The 25,245-nt window shown below is 44.2% G+C and overlaps 1 protein-coding gene across 1 annotated transcript in view; it reads left to right on the top strand.

The window, feature by feature from the left end:
* Positions 1–445: 445 nt before the first annotated feature.
* SH3GL3 (SH3 domain containing GRB2 like 3, endophilin A3) overlaps positions 446–25,245 on the top strand; it is a 107,242-nt gene continuing 82,442 nt past the window's right edge. Inside the window, exon 1 of the mRNA XM_056572147.1 lies at positions 446–639. Coding sequence (XP_056428122.1) covers positions 595–639 — 45 coding nt within the window. The 5' untranslated portion in view covers positions 446–594. The remainder of the gene's footprint in view (positions 640–25,245) is intronic.

Raw genomic sequence — 25,245 nt, 5'->3', positions numbered from 1 at the left:
GACAGCCTGGCACTGTATATGTATACATGACACACAGCCTGGCACTGTATATGTAGACATGACACACAGCCTGGCACTGTATATGTAGACATGACACACAGCCTGGCACTGTATATGTAGACATGACACACAGCCTGGCACTGTGTATATATATATATATATATATATATATATATACATGACACACAGCCTGGCACTGTATATGTATACATGACACACAGCCTGGCACTGTATATGTATACATGACACACAGCCTGGCACTGTATATGTATACATGACACACAGCCTGGCACTGTATATGTATATATGACACACTGTACACAGGTGACGTCGCCGCCGCACGCTCCGCTCTCACAATACCATCTCTACAACCATGACTACACCACTCAATACTAAGCAGACCACGCCCACCTCATCTGCATGCCCCACCTCGTCCAATCACAGCAGAGGGGCGTCTCCCCCGAGGACAAGGCGTCTGCTGCCGCTGCTCGTCTCAGTTGTCCGTCAGCGGCGGGGATCTTGTGTGCTAAGAGCCGCGTACACCGCTCCACTATTGTTATAGTGACGGCTGCTGATCCACAGGCTGCTGGCACCATGTCAGTGGCGGGGCTGAAGAAGCAGTTCCATAAAGCAAGTCAGGTAAGCGGGAGAAGAGTGGACTGTACATGTATGGGCTGTGTTCTCTGGATGTACACAAGGAGGTGTCCACGCTGTCACCAGGGAGCGCTGGGCATCACATCTGCTGGAGGCTGACAGGTGGGATACAATGGGCTGTCACTATACACTGTGCTGTCACTGATGGGTATTCTAAAGCATGCCATGTCTGAGGACATCTCTTACCATCATGGAGGACAATTGTCATGTATGTTATAGTGCTCTATGGTACACACAGTCACTTCTGATGGTGGATGTACAATGATAGTACTCTATGGTACACACAGTCACTTCTGATGGTGGATAGACAGTGATATTACTCTATGGTACACACAGTCACTTCTAATGGTGGATGTACAATGATAGTACTCTATGGTGCACACAGTCACTTCTGATGGTGGATGTACAATGATAGTACTCTATGGTGCACACAGTCACTTCTGATGGTGGATGGACAGTGATAGTACTCTATAGTACACACAGTCACTTCTGATGGTGGATGGACAGTGATAGTACTCTATGGTGCACACAGTCACTTCTGATGGTGGATGGAAGTGATAGTACTCTATAGTACACACAGTCACTTCTGATGGTGGATGGACAGTGATGGTACTCTATAGTACACACAGTCACTTCTGATGGTGGATGGAAGTGATAGTACTCTATAGTACACACAGTCACTTCTGATGGTGGATGGACAGTGATGGTACTCTATGGTGCACACAGTCACTTCTGATGGTGGATGGACAGTGATAGTACTCTATGGTACACACAGTCACTTCTGATGGTGGGTGTACAGTGATAGTACTCTATGGTACACACAGTCACTTCTGATGGTGGGTGTACAGTGATAGTACTCTATGGTACACACAGTCACTTCTAATGGTGGATGTGCAGTGATAGTACTCTATGGTGCACACAGTCACTTCTGATGGTGGATGTACAATGATAGTATTCTATGGTACACACAATCACTTCTGATGGTGGATGTACAATGATAGTACTCTATGGTACACACAGTCACTTCTAATGGTGGATAGACAGTGATAGTACTCTATGGTACACACAGTCACTTCTAATGGTGGATAGACAGTGATATTACTCTATGGTACACACAGTCACTTCTAATGGTGGATGTACAGTGATAGTACTCTATAGTACACACAGTCACTTCTAATGGTGGATGTGCAGTGATAGTACTCTATGGTGCACACAGTCACTTCTAATGGTGGATGGACAGTGATAGTACTCTATGGTACACACAGTCACTTCTGATGGTGGGTGTACAGTGATAGTACTCTATGGTACACACAGTCACTTCTGATGGTGGGTGTACAGTGATAGTACTCTATGGTACACACAGTCACTTCTAATGGTGGATGTGCAGTGATAGTACTCTATGGTGCACACAGTCACTTCTGATGGTGGATGTACAATGATAGTATTCTATGGTACACACAATCACTTCTGATGGTGGATGTACAATGATAGTACTCTATGGTACACACAGTCACTTCTAATGGTGGATAGACAGTGATAGTACTCTATGGTACACACAGTCACTTCTAATGGTGGATAGACAGTGATATTACTCTATGGTACACACAGTCACTTCTAATGGTGGATGTACAGTGATAGTACTCTATAGTACACACAGTCACTTCTAATGGTGGATGTGCAGTGATAGTACTCTATGGTGCACACAGTCACTTCTAATGGTGGATGGACAGTGATAGTACTCTATGGTACACACAGTCACTTCTAATGGTGGATGTACAGTGATAGTACTCTATGGTACACACAGTCACTTCTAATGGTGGATGTATAATGATAGTACTCTATGGTACACACAGTCACTTCTGATGGTGGATGGACAGTGATAGTACTCTATGGTACACACAGTCACTTCTGATGGTGGATGGACAGTGATAGTACTCTATGGTACACACAGTCACTTCTGATGGTGGATGGAAGTGATAGTACTCTATAGTACACACAGTCACTTCTGATGGTGGATGGAAGTGATCGTACTCTATAGTACACACAGTCACTTCTGATGGTGGATGGACAGTGATAGTACTCTATGGTGCACACAGTCACTTCTGATGGTGGATGGACAGTGATAGTACTCTATGGTACACACAGTCACTTCTGATGGTGGGTGTACAGTGATAGTACTCTATGGTACACACAGTCACTTCTAATGGTGGATGGACAGTGATAGTGCTCTATGGTACACACAGTCACTTCTGATGGTGGATGAACAGTGATAGTACTCTATGGTACACACAGTCACTTCTGATGGTGGGTGTACAGTGATAGTACTCTATGGTACACACAGTCACTTTTGATGGTGGGTGTACAGTGATAGTGCTCTATGGTACACACAGTCACTTCTAATGGTGGATGGACAGTGATAGTACTCTATGGTACACACAGTCACTTCTGATGGTGGATGGAAGTGATAGTACTCTATGGTACACACAGTCACTTCTGATGGTGGATGGAAGTGATAGTACTCTATGGTACACACAGTCACTTCTGATGGTGGATTGACAGTGATAGTACTCTATGGTGCACACAGTCACTTCTGATGGTGGATGGACAGTGATAGTACTCTATGGTACACACAGTCACTTCTGATGGTGGGTGTACAGTGATAGTACTCTATGGTACACACAGTCACTTCTAATGGTGGATGGACAGTGATAGTGCTCTATGGTACACACAGTCACTTCTGATGGTGGATGGACAGTGATAGTACTCTATGGTACACACAGTCACTTCTAATGGTGGATGGACAGTGATAGTACTCTATGGTACACACAGTCACTTCTGATGGTGGATGGAAGTGATAGTACTCTATAGTACACACAGTCACTTCTGATGGTGGATGGAAGTGATAGTACTCTATAGTACACACAGTCACTTCTGATGGTGGATGGACAGTGATAGTACTCTATGGTGCACACAGTCACTTCTAATGGTGGATGGACAGTGATAGTGCTCTATGGTACATACAGTCACTTCTGATGGTGGATGGACAGTGATAGTACTCTATGGTACACACAGTCACTTCGGATGGTGGGTGTACAGTGATAGTACTTTATGGTACACACAGTCACTTCTAATGGAGGATGGACAGTGATAGTACTCTATGGTACACACAGTCACTTCGGATGGTGGGTGTACAGTGATAGTACTCTATGGTACACACAGTCACTTCTGATGGTGGGTGTACAGTGATAGTACTCTATGGTACACACAGTCACTTCTAATGGTGGATGTGCAGTGATAGTACTCTATGGTGCACACAGTCACTTCTGATGGTGGATGTACAATGATAGTATTCTATGGTACACACAATCACTTCTGATGGTGGATGTACAATGATAGTACTCTATGGTACACACAGTCACTTCTAATGGTGGATAGACAGTGATAGTACTCTATGGTACACACAGTCACTTCTAATGGTGGATAGACAGTGATATTACTCTATGGTACACACAGTCACTTCTAATGGTGGATGTACAGTGATAGTACTCTATAGTACACACAGTCACTTCTAATGGTGGATGTGCAGTGATAGTACTCTATGGTGCACACAGTCACTTCTAATGGTGGATGGACAGTGATAGTACTCTATGGTACACACAGTCACTTCTAATGGTGGATGTACAGTGATAGTACTCTATGGTACACACAGTCACTTCTAATGGTGGATGTATAATGATAGTACTCTATGGTACACACAGTCACTTCTGATGGTGGATGGACAGTGATAGTACTCTATGGTACACACAGTCACTTCTGATGGTGGATGGACAGTGATAGTACTCTATGGTACACACAGTCACTTCTGATGGTGGATGGAAGTGATAGTACTCTATAGTACACACAGTCACTTCTGATGGTGGATGGAAGTGATCGTACTCTATAGTACACACAGTCACTTCTGATGGTGGATGGACAGTGATAGTACTCTATGGTGCACACAGTCACTTCTGATGGTGGATGGACAGTGATAGTACTCTATGGTACACACAGTCACTTATGATGGTGGGTGTACAGTGATAGTACTCTATGGTACACACAGTCACTTCTAATGGTGGATGGACAGTGATAGTGCTCTATGGTACACACAGTCACTTCTGATGGTGGATGAACAGTGATAGTACTCTATGGTACACACAGTCACTTCTGATGGTGGGTGTACAGTGATAGTACTCTATGGTACACACAGTCACTTTTGATGGTGGGTGTACAGTGATAGTGCTCTATGGTACACACAGTCACTTCTAATGGTGGATGGACAGTGATAGTACTCTATGGTACACACAGTCACTTCTGATGGTGGATGGAAGTGATAGTACTCTATGGTACACACAGTCACTTCTGATGGTGGATGGAAGTGATAGTACTCTATGGTACACACAGTCACTTCTGATGGTGGATTGACAGTGATAGTACTCTATGGTGCACACAGTCACTTCTGATGGTGGATGGACAGTGATAGTACTCTATGGTACACACAGTCACTTCTGATGGTGGGTGTACAGTGATAGTACTCTATGGTACACACAGTCACTTCTAATGGTGGATGGACAGTGATAGTGCTCTATGGTACACACAGTCACTTCTGATGGTGGATGGACAGTGATAGTACTCTATGGTACACACAGTCACTTCTAATGGTGGATGGACAGTGATAGTACTCTATGGTACACACAGTCACTTCTGATGGTGGATGGAAGTGATAGTACTCTATAGTACACACAGTCACTTCTGATGGTGGATGGAAGTGATAGTACTCTATAGTACACACAGTCACTTCTGATGGTGGATGGACAGTGATAGTACTCTATGGTGCACACAGTCACTTCTAATGGTGGATGGACAGTGATAGTGCTCTATGGTACATACAGTCACTTCTGATGGTGGATGGACAGTGATAGTACTCTATGGTACACACAGTCACTTCGGATGGTGGGTGTACAGTGATAGTACTTTATGGTACACACAGTCACTTCTAATGGAGGATGGACAGTGATAGTACTCTATGGTACACACAGTCACTTCTAATGGTGGATGGACAGTGATAGTACTCTATAGTACACACAGTCACTTCTGATGGTGGAAGGACAGTGATACGGTAGTATTCTATGGTACACACAGTCACTTCTAATGGTGGATGTACAGTGATAGTATTCAATGGTACACACAGTCACTTCTAATGGTGGATGGACAGTGAAAGTACTCTATGGTACACACAGTCACTTCTAATGGTGGATGGACAGTGAAAGTACTCTATGGTACACACAGTCACTTCTAATGGTGGATGTACAGTGATAGTATTCTATGGTACACACAGTCACTTCTAATGGTGGATGGACAGTGAAAGTACTCTATGGTACACACAGTCACTTCTGATGGTGGATGTACAATGATAGTACTCTATAGTACACACAGTCACTTCTGATGGTGTATGGAAGTGATAGTACTCTATAGTGCACACAGTCACTTCTGATGGTGGATGGACAGTGATAGTACTCTATAGTACACACAGTCACTTCTGATGGTGGATGGAAGTGATAGTACTCTATGGTACACACAGTCACTTCTGATGGTGGATGGACAGTGATAGTACTCTATGGTACACACAGTCACTTCTGATGGTGGAAGGACAGTGATACGGTAGTATTCTATGGTACACACAGTCACTTCTAATGGTGGATGTACAGTGATAGTATTCTATGGTACACACAGTCACTTCTAATGGTGGATGGACAGTGAAAGTACTCTATGGTACACACAGTCACTTCTGATGGTGGATGTACAATGATAGTACTCTATAGTACACACAGTCACTTCTGATGGTGTATGGAAGTGATAGTACTCTATAGTACACACAGTCACTTCTGATGGTGGATGGACAGTGATAGTACTCTATAGTACACACAGTCACTTCTGATGGTGGATGGAAGTGATAGTACTCTATAGTACACACAGTCACTTCTGATGGTGGATGGACAGTGATAGTGCTTTATGGTACACACAGTCACTTCTAATTGTGGATGTACAATGATAGTACTCTATGGTGCACACAGTCACTTCTAATGGTGAATGGACAGTGATAGTACTCTATGGTACACACAGTCACTTCTAATTGTGGATGTACAATGATAGTACTCTATGGTGCACACAGTCACTTATAATGGTGGATGGACAGTGATAGTACTCTATGGTACACACAGTCACTTCTGATGATCTCAGTGATCTCATGCTTTATCTGATCAGTAAAAGTGACACGATACAAGGTTGACACTTTGTTCCATATACAACATGCACAGAAGGAACATTTGGGGAGATTTATCAATATTGAGGTGGCTGAACCCTTTTATTACACGATCATTTTTGGTTGTCTTATTTATCATAGGGTCACATTGCTTTGTTAAATGGTGTTTCTGTAGGCCAGTGTTTTCCAAACAGCGTGTCTTCAGCTGTTGCAAAACTACAACTCCTAGCATATCCGGACAGCCTTTGGCTGTCCGGGCATGCTAGGAATTGTAGTTTTGCATCAAATGTAGACACACTGTTTGATATAGGCTTTTCTGTTTAACTGGTGGCTTTTGGTAGATAATTTTTGCTCGTGTGTTGTTTTTTTTGCTACTTTTTAGTTAAGACTATTTTGTTGTGACATTGGAGAGTGACATTATACATACAGAGTAGAGACTTTTACATGGACAGTGATGGGATTTTGTTGGCAACTTTGTACTTTCTGTGACATTTATGTGCTAACACCATGAAAAAAACAGCTAAAAACAAAAATAACATTATCACAGGTGCATTGATACATATTTGCAACAGTATTTAATAATATATATATATATATATATATATATATATATATATATAATAAAAATAGACACGTGTGACAAAGTCTGGAGATGCCGTGGAGAACGTTCTGCTGCCTGCAACATCCTCCAGCATGACCGGTTTGGCGGTGGGTCAGTAATGGTTTGGGGTGGCATTTCTTTGGGGGGCCCGCACAGCCCTCCATGTGCTTGCCAGAGGTAGCCTGACTGCCATTAGGTACCTAGATGAGATTCTCAGACCCCTTGTGAGACCGTATGCTGGTGCGGTTGGCCCTGGGTTCCTCCTAATGCAAGACAATGCTAGACCTCATGTGGCTGGAGTGTGTCAGCAGTTCCTGCAAGAGGAAGGCATTGATGCTATGGACTGGCCCGCCCGTTCCCCAGACCTGAATCCGATTAAGCACATCTGGGACATAACCAATCCACCAATGCCACGTTGCACCACAGACTGTCCAGTAGTTGGCGGATGCTTTAGTCCAGGTCTGGGAGGACATCCCTCAGGAGACCATCCACCACCTCATCAGGAGCATGCCCAGGCATTGTAGGGAGGTCATACGGGCACGTGGAGGCCACACACACTACTGTGCCTCATTTTGACTTGTTTTAAAGGACATCTGCAGCGTTACAAACAGTTATCCCCTATCCCTAAGATAGGGGATAAGTGTTTGATCACGGGGGTTCGAACGCTGCAGCCCCCACGATCTCCTGTACGGGGCTGCGGCTCTCCCGTGCAGGGGGGCGTGCCAGCCGCAGCATGACGTTACGGCCGGCACGCCTCCTCCATACATCTCTATGGGAGAGGCAGCATTCGTACCTCCCCGCATCCCCCACAGAACTGTATGGGGACGGGGAGGAGACGGGGCATCACTGTCGACCTCTAGGTCGAAGCTACGTGCCTTAGTGCTCACCATGAGCGCTTATGGCGGCGCCCGTTAGGGAGATTGGGGGGGGGGGGGGTCCCAGCGGTCAGACCCCCTGCGATCAAACACTTATCCCCTATCCTGTGGATAGGGGATAAGTGTAATGCCGCTGCAGTTGTCCTTTAAGGACATTACATCAAAGTTGGATCAGCCTGTAGTGTGGTTGTTCACTATGATTTTGAGTGTGACTCCATATCCAGACCTCCATGGGTTGATAAATTTGATTTCCATTGATAATTTTTGTGTGATTTTGTTGTCAGCACATTCAACTATGTAAAGATGAAAGTATTTCATACGATTAGTTCATTCATTCAGATCTAGGATGTGTTATCTTAGTGTTCCCTTTATTTTTTTGAGCAGTGTGTTTAAAATAAACCTTCCCACCAACATAAGGCTTCCGTTTCTATAAAATGATGTGTAATAAAAAAATGAATGAGTAATGTTAGCATACTTGCTTCATATGCATTGTTGACAACCTTTTCTTACACCATGTCAGTGGTGGTGGGAGGATGAGACTTTTTATATGACCTTGCTTAAAAATGTAGAAACTTTTTCTGAAAATTTGTGTCTACTACATCTGCCTAAGTGAACTTGGCTTCTACAGAACACATTTCTGAAACAGGCGGTGCCAAAAACTCCAACAAAAGCAGCACACAAACTCGCATTGCTTAGAAATGTGCGACAATTTAAAGTGTACCTGTCAACAAAAAGTTTTTATATAATGTAGATAATAATATTTTATGTATATTTGTAATATACATTGGTTAAAAATTGTGTATATTTTGGGGGGGGGGGGGGAATGCTGTCTCTGCAGCTATTGCATGTGTGTCTCTATGAGGAGTCCAAATATAGGAAATGAGGGCGGGAAAAGCAGGGCTCTGTGCAGACTACTGGCTTGTCAATCATCCTGATGTGTTAGCTTGTATCATGTCATAGAGCCTCAGTGCACAGAGCCCTGCTTGTCCTCAGCGCACAGAGTCCTGCTTGTCCTCAGCGCACAGAGCCCCCTGCTTGTCCTCAGTGTACAGAGCCCTGCTTGTCCTCAGTGTACAGAGCCCTGCTTGTCCTCAGTGTACAGAGCCCTGCTTGTCCTCAGTGTACAGAGCCCTGCTTGTCCTCAGTGTACAGTGCCCTGCTTGTCCTCACTGCACAGAGCCCTGCTTGTCCTCACTGCACAGAGCCCTGCTTGTCCTCAGTGTACAGAGCCCTGCTTGTCCTCAGTGTACAGAGCCCTGCTTGTCCTCACTGCACAGAGCCCTGCTTGTCCTCACTGCACAGAGCCCTGCTTGTCCTCAGTGTTCAGAGCCCTGCTTGTCCTCAGTGTACAGAGCCCTGCTTGTCCTCAGTGTACAGAGCCCTGCTTGTCCTCAGTGTACAGAGCCCTGCTTGTCCTCAGTGTACAGAGCCCTGCTTGTCCTCAGTGTACAGAGCCCTGCTTGTCCTCAGTGTACAGAGCCCTGCTTGTCCTCAGTGTACAGAGCCCTGCTTGTCCTCAGTGTACAGAGCCCTGCTTGTCCTCAGTGTACAGAGCCCTGCTTGTCCTCAGTGTACAGAGCCCTGCTTGTCCTCATTGTACAGAGCCCTGCTTGTCCTCGGCGTACAGAGCCCTGCTTGTCCTCGGCGTACAGAGCCCTGCTTGTCCTCGGCGTACAGAGCCCTGCTTGTCCTCGGCGCACAGAGCCCTGCTTGTCCTCGGCGCACAGAGCCCTGCTTGTCCTCGGCGCACAGAGCCCTGCTTGTCCTCGGTGCACAGAGCCCTGCTTGTCCTCGGTGCACAGAGACCTGCTTGTCCTCGGCGCACAGAGCCCCCTGCTTGTCCTCGGCGCACAGAGCCCCCTGCTTGTCCTCGGCGCACAGAGCCCCCTGCTTGTCCGCGGCGCACAGAGCCCCCTGCTTGTCCGCGGCGCACAGAGCCCCCTGCTTGTCCGCGGCACACAGAGCCCCCTGCTTGTCCGCGGCGCACAGAGCCCCCTGCTTGTCCTCGGCGCACAGAGCCCCCTGCTTGTCCTCGGCGCACAGAGCCCCCTGCTTGTCCTCGGCGCACAGAGCCCCCTGCTTGTCCTCGGCGCACAGAGCCCCCTGCTTGTCCTCGGCGCACAGAGCCCCCTGCTTGTCCTCGGCGCACAGAGCCCCCTGCTTGTCCTCGGCGCACAGAGCCCCCTGCTTGTCCTCGGCGCACAGAGCCCCCTGCTTGTCCTCGGCGCACAGAGCACCCTGCTTGTCCTCGGCGCACAGAGCCCCCTGCTTGTCCTCGGCGCACAGAGCCCCCTGCTTGTCCTCGGCGCACAGAGCCCCCTGCTTGTCCTCGGCGCACAGAGCCCCCTGCTTGTCCTCGGCGCACAGAGCCCCCTGCTTGTCCTCGGCGCACAGAGCACCCTGCTTGTCCTCGGCGCACAGAGCACCCTGCTTGTCCTCGGCGCACAGAACCCTGCTTGTCCTCGGCGCACAGAGCCCTGCTTGTCCTCGGCACACAGAGCCCCCTGCTTGTCCACCCACACCTCCTGTATTTGGACTCCTTATAGAGACACACGTAATAGCTGCAGAGACAAAAAATATACTTATTTTTTAACCAATGTATATTACAAATATACATATCTACAAATCTACATTATTTAAAAAGTTTTTGTTGACGACGGGTACACTTTAAATACAAAAAAATATAAAAATAAAATTGTGTCCTGACTCAACACATCACTAGTCAGTGTTGTGGCATTCGTCCAGTGTATGGCTGCCTTTATTCATCATTTCATGGATTGTATTCTCTGTTATTATAGGGATGTGAATGCCGAGGGTCACATCGTGATCAATAATGCATATCCATTTAATCGGGTGTCACATGATAGATGACAGTAATTACACCGGGGCTGATAGCAGAGAGAAATAACGGGGGGCCAATGGTTATGGCACAAGCTCGTTCGCTGGAGTGTTCCCTGGTGCCTGTGGCTGACGCTGTTTGGAACCACTGACAGATATAGCAGAGCTGGGATTGTCTAGTGCAGCAGAGTTTGTGATTTGGCAAATGTTGTGTTGTCAGTGTTTTTTTTTAATTTTTTTACATAGGACTGCATGTAAACATTCATAACTGTTAAAGTTGTAATAAGGCGCAGATAATAAACTCATCTCTGCTATGTCTGCTGTCCTGATCACAGTACATAGCTGGGGGATGATGGTGCATATAATTGGGAACAGGTACCTATGGGAAGAATGTGGCGCTCAGCAATGAAACGTGTCAACTAATAATAGACGATGCCTTAATGGCTGATCTTTCAGGAACAGCACACCATAAATTGACACACCTAATAACAGAAACATGTCAGCAGACAATACCTGCGGCTGTCTCGTGGATGGATTCGCACTTCTCTTACTCATTTAGGATAATCCGTCCATATCAGACCAGTGGATGGTGGACTCTCGGCACTCCTAGCATTGCAGTCTATGTTATTTTATATTGCAAATAAACATAAAACCATATGTAACCTACCTGAATGGGGGCCATAATACTACTGGGAAAAAGGAGTCGATATAAAGTAGTTTTGCAATAGCTGGAGGTACACTGGTTGGGAAACACTGCTTAAAGGGGTACTCCAGTGGAATTTTTTTTTTTATTATTTAAATCAACTGGTGCCAGAAAGTTAAACAGATTTGTAAATGGCTTCTGTTTAAAAATCTTGATCCTTCCAGTACTTATCAGCTGCTGTATAATACAGAGGAAGTTCTTTTATTTTTGAATTTCTTTTCAGTCTGACCACAATGCTCTCTGCTGACACCTCTGTCCATGTTAGGAACTGTCCAGAGTAGAAGCAAATCCCCATAGCAAACCTCTCCTGCTTTGGACAGTTCCTGATATGGACAGAGGTGTCAGCAGAGAGCACTGTGGTCAGACAGAAAAGAAATTCAAAAATAAAAGAACTTCTTCTGTATTATACAGCAGCTGATAAGTACTGGAAGGATTAACTTTCTGGCACCAGTTGATTTAAAAACATTTTTTTTCCCACCGGAGTAACCCTAAGAGTATGAAAAAGCAGGAACAATTAAACAATTAAAGGGGTACTCCAGTGGAATTTTTTTTATTTAAATCAACTGGTGCCAGAAATTTAAACAGATTTGTAAATTACTTCTGTTTAAAAATCTTGATCCTTCCAGTACTTATCAGCTGCTGTATAATACAGAGAAAGTTCTTTTATTTTTGAATTTCTTTTCAGTCTGACCACAATGCTCTCTGCTGACGTCTCTGTCCATGTTAGGAACTGTCCAGAGTAGGAGCAAATCTCCACAGCAAACCTTTCCTCCTCTGGACAGTTCATGACATGGACAGAGGTGTCAGCAGAGAGCACTGTGGACAGACAGAAAATAAATTCAAAAAGAAAAGAATTTCCTCTGTAGTACTCAGCAGCTAATAAGTACTGGAAGGATTAAGATTTTATTTTTATATAACTGTGTATTTATGGGTATTTAATTTTTTTAACAGCGTTCCAAAGAGGAAACAAAAATTCAGGTCAAACATTAGTACATTTCAAAGAAAAGCATATGTAAAGTGAAATGACAATAATATACAAAAAAAAATAAAAAATAAAATAAAAGAAACTAAAAAAGGGAAAAATAGAAAATAAGAAGAAAAAGGAAAATAAAAATGATGTAATTGTAAGCCATGACATTAAATAGCATGATCTGGCTGAGCACATTCACAACGAAAGGCAGCTTAGTAAATATCTTTACCATAGCTATCTACTATACCACATAATGTTAGGAGTAAGATTTTTTTTATAGAAGTAATTCACAAATTTGTTTAACTTTCTGGCACCAGTTGATTTGAAAAAAAAATTCAATTTAACCCCTTAAGGACCAGGCCATTTTACACCTTAAGGACCGGAGCGTTTTTTGCAATTCTGACCACTATCACTTTAAACATTAATAAATCTGGAATGCTTTTAGTTATCATTCTGATTCCGAGATTGTTTTTTCGTGACATATTCTACTTTAACTTAGTGGTAAAATTTTATGGTAACTTGCATCCTTTCTTGGTGAAAAATCCCAAAATTTGATGAAAAAAATGAAAATTTTGCATTTTTCTAACTTTGAAGCTCTCTGCTTGTAAGGAAAATGGATATTCCAAATATATTTTTTTGGGGTTCACATATACAATATGTCTACTTTATGTTTGCATCATAAAATTTATGAGTTTTTACTTTTGGAAGACACCAGAGGGCTTCAAAGTTCAGCAGCAATTTTCCGATTTTTCACAATATTTTCAAACTCGCTATTTTTCAGGGACCAGTTCAGGTTTGAAGTGGATTTGAAGGGTCTTCATATTACAAATACCCCATAAAAGACCCCATTATAAAAACTACACCCCCCAAAGTATTCAAAATGACATTCAATAAGTGTTTTAACCTTTTAGGTGTTTCACAGGAATAACAGCAAAGTGAAGGAGAAAATTCACAATCTTCATTTTTTACACTCGTATGATCTTGTAGACCCAATTTTTGAATTTTTGCAAGGGATAAAAAGGAGAAATTGTTTACTTGTATTTGAAACCCAATTTCTCTCGAGTAAGGACATACCTCATATGTCTGTTAATTGTTCGGCGGGCGCAGTAGAGGGCTCAGAAGGGAAGGAGCGACAAATGGTTTTTGGGGGGCATGCCGCATTTAGGAAGCCCCTATGGTGCCAGGACAGCAAAAAAAAAACACATGGCATACCATTTTGGAAACTAGACCCCTCAGGGAACGTAACAAGGGGTAAAGTGAACCTTAATACCCTACAGGTGATTCACGACTTTTGCATATGTAAAAAAAATATATATATTTTTTACCTAAAATGCTTGGTTTCCCAAAAATTTTACATTTTTAAAAAGGGTAATAGCAGAAAATACCCCCCAAAATTTGAAGCCCAATTTCTCCCGATACAGAAAACACCCCATATGGGGGTGAAAAGGGCTCTGCTGGCGCACTACAGGTCTCAGAAGGGAAGGAGTCACATTTGGCTTTTTTGAAGGAAATTTTGCTCTGGGGGCATGCCGCATTTAGGAAGCCCCTATGGTGCCAGAACAGCAAAAAAAAAACACATGGCATACCATTTTGGAAACTAGACCCCTCGGGGAACGTAACAAGGGGTAGTTTGAACCTTTATACCCCACAGGTGTTTCACGACTTTTGATTATGTAAAAAATATATTTTTTTTTTTACCTAAAATGCTTGTTTTCCCAAAAATTTTACATTTTTAAAAAGGGTAATAGCAGAAAATACCCCCCAAATTTTTTAGGCAATTTCTCCCGAGTACGGCGATACCCCATATGTGACCCTAAACTGTTGCCTTGAAATACGACAGGGCTCCAAAGTGAGAGCGCCATGCGCATTTGAGGCCTAAATTAGGGACTTGCATAGGGGTGGACATAGGGGTATTCTACGCCAGTGATTCCCAAACAGGGTGCCTCCAGCTGTTGTAAAACTCCCAGCATGCCTAGACAGTCAACGGCTATCTGGCAATACTGGGAGTAGTTGTTTTGCAACAGCTGGAGGCTCCGTTTTGGAAACAGTGGCGTACCAGACGTTTTTCATTTTTATTGGGGAGGGGGGCTGTGTAGGGGTATGTGTATATGTAGTGTTTTTTACTTTTTATTTTATTTTGTGTTAGTGTAGTGTAGTGTTTTTAGGGTACAGTCGCACGGGCGGGGGGTTCACAGTAGTTTCTCGCTGGCAGTTTGAGCTGCGGCAGAAATTTTGCCGCACCTCAAACTTGCAGCCCGATACTTACTGTAATCCTCCGCCCATGTGAGTGTACCCTGTACATTCACATTGGGGGGGGGGGGAACATGCAGCTGTTGCAAAACTACAACTCCCAGCATGTACGGTCTATCAGTGCATGCTGGGAGTTGTAGTTTTGCAACAGCTGGAGGCACACTGGTTGTGAAACACCGAGTTTGGTAACAAACTCAGTGTTTTGCAACCAGTGTGCCTTCAGCTGTTGCAAAAGCTACAACCCCCAGCATGTACGGACAGCGGAAGGGCATGCTGGGTCTTGTAGTTATGCAACAGCTGGAGGCATACTACTTTGGCTGGGGATTCTGGGGATTGTAGTTATGCAACAGCTGGAGACACACTGGTTTGCTACTTAACTCAGTGTGCCTTCAGCTGTTGCAAAACTACAACTCTCAGCAGTCACCGACAGCCAACGGGCATGCTGGGAGTTGTAGTTATGCAACCACCAGATGCACCACTACAACTCCCAGCATGCACTTTAGCTAATTGTGCAAGCTGGGAGTTGTAGTTACACAACAGCTGAAGGTACACTTTTCCATAGAAAGAATGTGCCTCCAGCTGTTGCAAAACTACAAGTCCCAGCATGCCCATAAGGGAATGCTGGGAGTTGTAGTGGTCTGCCTCCTGCTGTTGCATAACTACAGCTCCCAGCATGCCCTTTTTGCATGCTGGGAGCTGTTGCTAAGCAACAGCAGGAGGCTGTCACTCACCTCCAACGATCCTCGCCGCACAGGTCAGTCCCTCGTCGTCTCCGCCGCTGCCGCTGCTCCTGGGGCCCCTGTTGGGATCGGGGTCCCCAGCACCCGGGGTGCACGTCCCGCACCCGCTCATGTCCTCCGGAAGAGGGGCGGAGCGGGTTGCGGGAGTGACACCCGCAGCAGGCGCCCTGATTGGTCGGCCGGTAATCCGGCCGACGAATCAGGGCGATCGTGAGGTGGCACCAGTGCCACCTAACCCCTGCTGGGTCTGGCTGTTCGGGGCCGTCTCTGACGGCCCCGATCAGCCAATAATTCCGGGTCATTGGAGACCCGATTGACCCGGAATCCGCCGCAGATCGCTGGACTGAATTGTCCAGCGATCTGCGGCCATCGCCGACATGGGGGGTCATCATGACCCCCCTGGGCGATATGCCCCGATGCCTGCTGAACGATTTCAGCAGGCATCGGGGACCGGCTCCGCTCCAGATGGTTGCGGGAGGCCGGTAAAACACATGACGTTCTCATACGTCATGTGTCCTTAAGGACTCGGAAATGGAGACGTATGAGAACGTCATGTGTCCTTAAGGGGTTAAACTTTAAATCTTAGGCCCCTTTCACACTATGAAATTGTTCCGTTTGTTTTTCCGTTATGAACGCCCGTTAAAATACGGCTGTTTACGGATGTTTAACGGACGTTTAAAAATCCCATTAAAGTAAATGGGATTTTTAAATGTTCCGTTAGCACCCGTAATCATCCGTTTGAACTAACGGCCGTTATCTGTGACGGAAAAATAAACGGTACATGCACTATTTCTTGCGTTACTATCTTCCGTCACAAAATAATGTCTGTTATTAATAACGGACTATAACAGATTAAAACGGATAATGTATAAATCCTATAATGGGATTTTCTAACGGACGTATGGGATTTTCTAACGGACGTTTAATGGCCGATTTTCAGGGTTTTCATAACGGATCATCAAACGGATCTTTAAAACGGATGAATTTTATAGTGTGAAAGCAACCTTAGCTGAGATGCAACTTCATTTGTCCCCTATAGGGCTAGATAGTAAGATCCTCATAATGGACTTGTGATTGGCTGTTCATGTACACACCTTATAAGCCCAACAATTCTGATTGTAGAACTGATCCCATTCATTTGAATGGGACAGTTCACATTCATTTTGCGTCTCAAGATAAATGTCGGAAAGTGGAACACGCAGCATGGGCGCTGGACAGCTTGCTGCAGAATCCTAAAACGCTGATGCCAACTGACGCATTTTTGTCATTAGTTGTGGCAGACGAACGTGAACCCTACCATACTTACCCCAGAAGTGTGAGGCTGGGCAGAATTTCTGCACGGAATTCTGCATGAATTTATAGCCAGTTCACATGAAAGGAATTCCTGTAGCGGAAATTCTGCAGCCCAAACTTTGTTGTGTGAATGGGCAATAATTGGCTATAAATGCATGCTGAATTGTCATGCAGAATTCCGTGTGAACATTGTCGCCATTGTTGAGCAGTGTTGTATTCAGAGAATTAATATCAGTCGTGTTGATAAATCCCAGTTCACCTCTCATAATATAACAGAGTATATTATATTGTGATGATACGAGTTCCTTGGATTTTACTTCCTCCTTCTGCTTTCCTTGTGTTTCTATGGATATTTTGGGGACTAGGTGCTGGTAGAGCTTAAAAAATTGTCAAGTGTCACTGGCATTAATGCCATCACTTGTTAATTCCTGAGAAGACGTGGACTGACTACATCTCTTCGAACAAAATGTATCAGTGTTGGCCCTAGTAACCCCCACCCAGTCCCGTCTGTGGAGATTGCATTTTAAACATATGGCCTCTCCGTGCAGACAGCTACCGTATATACTAGAGTATAAGCCGACCCGAATATAAGCCGAGGCCCCTAATTTCACCCCAAAAACCCAGGAAAAGTTATTGACTCGACTATAAGCCTAGGGTGGGAAATACATCATCCCCATCACTTGTCAATCCCTTCATCAGTGGTCTTCAACCTGCGGACCTCCAGATGTTGCAAAACTACAACTCCCAGCATGCCCGGAGTTGTAGTTTTGAAACATCTGGAGGTCCGCAGGTTGAAGACCACTGCGGCCTTCGTCATCATCCAGACCCCCCTTTCGTTTTCTACTCACCTCCCCTCGGTGGGAAGGAAGGGTGAGCTGGTCTGGGCCATCTATTCTGCAGGGACCGTCTGGTGGGGAGGGTTAGTCGTTCCGGGCTGTCCATCTTCACTGGGAGGCCCTCTTCTCCTTCTCCGCCCCGGACTAGTGACGTTGCCTTGACGACGTCACACAGGGACGTTCATGCGCAGGGACGGACGTCCCTGTGCGTCGTCGTCAAGCCAAAGTCACTAGTCTGGGGCCGGCTTGGAGCATAGAAGAGGGCCTCCCGGTGAAGATGGACAGCCCAGAACGACTAACCCGGAGTCGTTCACTCGAGTATAAGCCGAGGGGGCGTTTTCAGCACGAAAAATCGCGCTGAAAAACTCGGCTTATACTCGAGTATATACGGTACTTCCAGGAAGTGCCGGGATTAAAGGAACGTTTGCTCTCTGTAGAAAATATGGGATTACATGTACAAGGCATGTGTCAAACTGTTTGCATTGTCAGATAAGAAGCAATTATTATGGTGCAATACACTAAGTATTAAAGGGTTTATCCAGGATTAGAAAAACTGAGCTGATTTATTTAAAAAAAAATAAAAAAATAAAAAAAAAATAAACAGCACCACCCTTGTCCTCAGGATATATGTGGTACTGCAGCTCAATTGCCTTGAAGTAAATAGAGCTGAGTTGTGATGTTGTAATACCACACACAACCTGAGGACAGGTGTGGTGCTGTTTTTGGAAGAAAATAGCTCTGTTTTGATTCCTGGATTACCCATTTATTTTCTTTATTTCTTTAGTTGCAGCTTTTGCTAATTTCTTATTTTGTAAGGTTGTGGGGAATATATCTTCCATCAGTCTTATGATGAATGTGAGCCTGCAACGTTCTCATATTGAAACGTAAGAGACAGTTCAGAATACTTGTGCACTAATCATACTTGTTCATCATAATAAAATCATTTAAGTGGAATTGGTCCCCTCTGCAGTTCTCTCCCAGGTTTGGGAAGATGATGGGGGTATTTATGAAAAGTGGTGAATGTCTTTTTACTCCATTAATTTATGTAGTGGAAACTGTGTATTACAAGGTGCAGGGAATGGGATACATCTGGTGTTATTCATTTCTTACATCAGTACTCCACTGTGTATGCTCGACTTTTTAAAAGGGTTATCCAGGAAAAAAACTTTTTTTTTATATATATATATATATATATATATCAACTGGCTCCAGAAAGCAGATTTGTAAATTACTTCTATTAAAAAATCTTAATCCTTTCAGTACTGATGAGCTTCTGAAGTTGAGTTGTTCTTTTCTGTCTATGTTCTCTCTGATGACATGTGTCTTGGGAAACGCCCAGTTTAGAAGAGGTTTGCTATGGGGATTTGCTTCTAAACTGGGCGGTTCCCGAGAAAGGTGTCATCAGAGAGCACTTAGACAGAAAAGAACAACTCAACTTCAGAAGCTCATAAGTACTGAAAGGATTAAGATTTTTTTAATAGAAGTAATTTACAAATCTGTTTAACTTTCTGGAGCCAGTTGATATTTTAAAAAAAAAAAGTTTTTTTTCCTGGATAACCGCTTTAATAACGCTGCCCACAGTTGTAAACTCTTTTTTATTTGGTGGTGATCAGCGGCCTTTTGGGGGCTTTGCACCAAAGAATTTGACCTTTTTTTTTAAGTCGCAGTTTCATAAATTCCTGACCACTGCATAAAAACAACTCAAAACACGTCTATCACAGAAAATAAACAAAAAAGCATGCAAATGAAAAGTCGCAAAAATTGCACTAAGCCAAAATATTGCGAAAACCAGGAAAACCTGAGTAAAAGGCTTCATAAATACCGATGTGTTGCTCTGCAGAACCCTTATATATTGGGTTATTTTGGTGAAATCCCTTCAGGTAATAACTTATGAGAACACAACGGATCTCGGAGTATTTTTATAGCTGACAAACAATTATTTGCCTCCCAATTACAGGAAGCAGGTTATTTCCTGCATCATAGCGAAGTGCTCATAGGCGCAATAATTACATAATAAGCGGATTGTGTAGTCAGCTTCATGTCAAGTAGTTATTACAAATTCATAGGGTCTACGTTCCATTTTAAGTATTATATTTACAACATTTTCCTATAAAATAAAGAAATACCATAGCGTATCAATCCCAAGGGTGCATTTTAGGTCGTGAATAATCTCATATTTTGTTAAAGGGATTTTTCATCTTTAGTGGCTGCCACATATGCGGAGACCATGTTGTTTCAGGGAAAACATGGAAGCGTACCCAGCTCCCTAGCAAGGAAAGGAAATCTCTTTAAAGAAAATCAGTCATCAGTTTCACCAGAACAGACAGTGGAGGTGACACTGGTGAAAACCATACTAACCTGGTCCCGTTCCGTGCTCAGGTTCTTCCGCAATCTTCTGCCGCATCTTCTGTTCCGGGGAGGATTTGACACATGAGCGGAGATTCATGACATCACCGTGATGTCACAAAGCTCCACCTATGCTCCAAGTCGGCCCTAGAAAAGAAGATAAGGCGGAAGATTGTGGAAAAACCAGAGCACGGAACGGGACCAGGTTAGTATGGTTTTCACCAGTGTCACCTCCACTGTCTGTTCTGATGAAACTAATGACAGATTTCCTTTAAAGATTTTTAAATTTTTTTCCCTATACAGTGCACATTAGGCCTTATACCTATTTTCATTTAGATGTACCATATTTATTTATTTTTGTCTGCATGCTTGATTTCTTCTTCTCTTCTGATATAATACATCCTCTATGATTCCCCTGGCTTTGGTGGTCTGAGAGGGGATGACCAGCTGTAATAATGAAATATATGGATGCAGCTGAACTAGGATGAAACAAATAAGTCTGTAGAAATTAGGGCTGGGCGGTATACCGGTTCATACCGAATACCGACATTTTTGTGCTGCACGATATGAATTTTAACCCATACCGCAATACCGGTTGGGCCCCTCCCCCTTGGGAATGAATGAATGAGCCCAGTGCTGCGTTGTCTCCACATTGGGGAACTAATCACAAGTCACCCGCGAGCACTGTTCTGCCCCCCAATTTATTATCAGCCCAGCGCTGTCCCCATCTGGGTAAATACTGATATGTCACCCGCATGCGCTGCCCTCCTCATCCTCATGTTTGTTGCGGCCGCCGGCGCTGACACTTTATACCAGTGGTCTTCAACCTGCGGGCCTCCAGATGTTGCAAAGCTACAACTCTCGTAGCCAACGGCTGTCCGGGCATGCTGGGATTTGTAGTTTTGCAACATCTGGAGGTCCGCAGGTTGAAGACCACTGCTCTATACTGTGCCGTATCCCTATGCCCGGGCTGCAAAAAATAAACAAAATAAACTTTAACTCACCTCCCGTTGGTCCGGTACCGGCCTCATCTGCTTCCTAGTGAATGGAACGTCAGACAGCTGTCAGCCTATCACCGGCCGCAGCGATGTTCCGCCTCGGCTGCTGATAGGCTGAGCCCACTGTCATGTAAAAAGCCGCCGAGAGCTCCTTACATGACAGTGGGCTCAGCCTATCAGTGGCCGAGGCGGAACATCGCTGCAGCCGGTGATAGGATGACGGCTGTCCGACGTTCCCGTCCCTAGCGTAAGGCCGACGTCGGAACATGCGTGAGTTTATTTTGTTTACCTTGTGTCTGCGCCGGCAGCGGCAACAAACAGCACGAGGAGGGCAGCGGGTGACATGTGAGTATTTTCCCCTGATGGGGGCAGCACTGGGCTGATGATTAATTTTTGTTGGGGGGGGGGGGCAGAATAGCGTAGCGCTGTGCTGATAATTTATTGGGGGGGGGGGGGGGAGGAAATACTGTTACATACCATGGAACCGCCAAAAGTTACAAAAATACCATGATATGCAGATTTGGTCATACCGCCCAGCCCTAGCAGAAATACTGGTGGTGACTTAGTTTTATATGTCCTTCCTGGTTACAACCTCCCAAAAAAGCTATATTTATCCCTTACACAACAGGATAGATGCTGCCCTTTGGGTTAATACCCAGGTTTCAGAAGACCTTAAATGATATATATAAATATGTATTGTTTGAAGTCACATCCCTCCAGTTACTGACTTATGCCAGGTTAAACACAGTTGAATATTGTCAGAAATTGGCAGAAAATGTGATAAATAGGGATACAAGTTTGAATGCCAACCTTTTCATCATATTACATAAAAAGTCAATTGCATTGTTGTTTGTACCCCAATGTGTCTCAATTTCCTGTCCTTTTAAATATTTATTTTTGTGATCAGTGGATGGAAACCTTCTAATCTACGTTCAAAGGCTCAAAACATGTCAAGTTGTCAATGGTACCCTCTTAGGGCTTGTTCACATTAACGTCAACCCCCCCCTGTTATTTCATGCCCGTTCTGCAATCTGTTACAAATGGGTTCCAAATGGCTGTAAAAGGATCCTATTGATGTCAATGGGATTTTTTTTTACAGTCCTTTGTCACCCATTTGCACCCCTTTGCTTTCTGTTCCGTATTTTGTGCCAGAGAAAAGACGTTGCATGCAGTGTAATTTTCTCTGTCAAGAAAAACGGAACAGAAACAAATATAATAAATTTAACATTGAAGTCTATGGCAAATGGATGAGCCTTTAATGTCATCTGTTTGCATCCGTTTTTTTCATATCTGTTTTTGAACCGTTATTACTTCTGAGCATGCTCCGAAGAGTGGTCTCCCGCAGCGCTAGGGGACTACTACTCCCATCTTGGAACAGTCTTTTTCCATGATGGGAGTAGTAGTTCCCCTGGATCTGGGAGTCTGTGGGTAGCTGGGGATACTACATTAGGGCTTGTACTACTACTCCCATCATGGCACAGTGTCTGTTCCATGTTGGGGGTAGTAGTACAGGGGCTGAGGAATTGATTGCACTGGGTCTCACTTCTGAAACTCAGTGCGATCAAAAGTTATTAACCAGGGGAGCGGGCGATGTCTTTTACTTTCATTTTCAAATACCCCGCCAGGAGCCCTGAATGGCCAGCACCAAGTGTCCATTCAGGACTCCCGACGGGGTTTTTAAACTTGTACTGTGAATAATTAAGTTTCATTCCCCAGACTCCAAAATTCCCCTGCTTGTCCCACTACCAATTATTCCCCCTGCCCCCGTACCACCAATTATTCCCGCTGCCCTCCATTCTATCAATTATTCCTCCTGCCCCCGTTTTACCAATTATTTCCCCTGCCCCCCCGTACTTCCAATAATTGGAATAATTGGTGGTACGGGGGGCAGGGGGAATTATTGGTGGTACAGGGGCAGGGGGAATAATTTGTACTAGGGGGTGGCCAGGGGAATTTTCGATTTTGGAGTCAGGGGAATAACATTTTATTATTCACAGTACAAGTTTAAAAACCCTGCCAGGAGCCCTGAATGGACACTTGGTACCGGCCATTCAGGGCTCCCGGCGGGGTATTTGAAAATCAAAGTAAAAGACACACGATACATGGCAGGGGAGCAGAGCATGCCGCCCGCTCCCCTGGTTAATAACTTTTGATTGCATTGGATCTCAGAAGTGAGACCTAGTGCGATCAATCCCTCAGCCCCTGTACTACAACCCCCAACATGGAATAGGCTCTGTTCCATAATGGGGGTAGTAGTACAAACACTACACTAGTCTCCCCAGCTGCCTACAGACTCCCTCAGCCAGGACTACTACTACTCCCATCATGGAAACAGGTCTGTTCCATGATGAGAGTAATAGTAGTCCTGGCTGCGGGAGTTTGTATGCAGCTGACTTTTCATACTAACGGATGAAAAGCTGATGCAAAAGGATGCTACTAAATGGCATCCCTTTGCATCAGTTTACATCCGTTAGTAGTATGCTCCATTCAGGAGGCAGTGATGGAACAAAAAATCGGGATGGGGGAAAACTGCCGTGTGAACGTGGCCTTAGTTAACACAAAATCTGGACATTGGCAGAACAGGGATTAGTCAATGAAAGTAAATATTATAATACATTGAAATGTAAATTATTGTCATCATTTCCAATAACATAGATTGAAGCAGAACAGTCTTCTTCGCTATATGGAGGCATTGGTGACTATGTGTTTAAAAAAAAAATACTAAATAGTTAAAGGTCTGATGTAATCCCTCTGGGTTGACTGGAGTGTTTAACATTCCTTTCACTGCAAAGCATGATAATGTAAATGGAATATCTGTACTGGGTGTTATCTGTGTAAATCATTGGCTCCTCATATCCTCTGTTTTATTGAACCTGTACAAAGTTCTCAAAATGTTAGGTTGTAAAGTTTTTTAAGGGAAAAAAAACAGCAGCTTTCCAAGGTTTTTCTTAAAGGGGTACTCCACTGGCCGACCCCCGCAGCCTGAAAACAGTGTTTGGAACATTTACTTCCGAACACTGGCCAGTGGAGTACCCCTTTAACGTGTAACTATACTTTTATGATTTTTTTTCATAAATAAAGCGAAGATAAGCAACTTTGTATTATATTTCATCATAGAAAAATTTGACTTTTTCTTCACATGCATTCTGCACTGGCCACTCCCCCTGAATCCACTGAGTCATTGGTCACTCCTTCTGAATACACTGAGAGATCAGGTTATAGGTGCTGACCATAGATGTCCATGGAGAGAGGAGGAAGAAAAAGAAGAGGGAGAAAGTAAAAGAGACCTAGAGAGCTATATGCTACCGTCATCCAAAAAAACTCCCTAAAACAAGAAGCAGCACCTTTTGTGTAGTGTAACTAATATTTCAGTATATCCAAGCAAATATTGGTCACAGCACAGAGACAGCGGACATCAATGTGTAAAGAAAGCTGTGGTCTTTTAATGGTTCCCAGCGGTGCAATGTTTCGGCTATAGGTTAGCCTTTGTCAAGCATATTTCAGTATAGATTTTCATGTGGCTACAAAGTTTTATTAGATTTTTTTGTTGAATGGAAAAAAATATGAATAATCAAACAATTGCCTGTGATTGCTGAGGAGAAGACATGAGTGGCTGAGACCATCAGATGACGGATTTCATTGTGATGGGCCTTGCAGTTTATGTACAGTGATATAACGGTTCATAATACGGTATAAAAATGATTATTATCATAAATTCAAAGCAATTAAATAGGCAAGTTCCCCATATGTGTTTATAGCCTTTAATCCTTCTTAGGATAATTGTTGGAAGCCTTCACTATTTAGCTGTGCTTTCCCTGTTTGTGTGTTGTATTTCACTCTTGT

Source organism: Hyla sarda, chromosome 4 (genome assembly GCF_029499605.1).
Source record: "Hyla sarda isolate aHylSar1 chromosome 4, aHylSar1.hap1, whole genome shotgun sequence".
NCBI classification, from domain to species: domain Eukaryota; kingdom Metazoa; phylum Chordata; class Amphibia; order Anura; family Hylidae; genus Hyla; species Hyla sarda.
The sequence above is the reverse complement of the archived record's forward strand: the minus strand, read 5'-3'. Positions and strand labels throughout refer to the sequence as shown.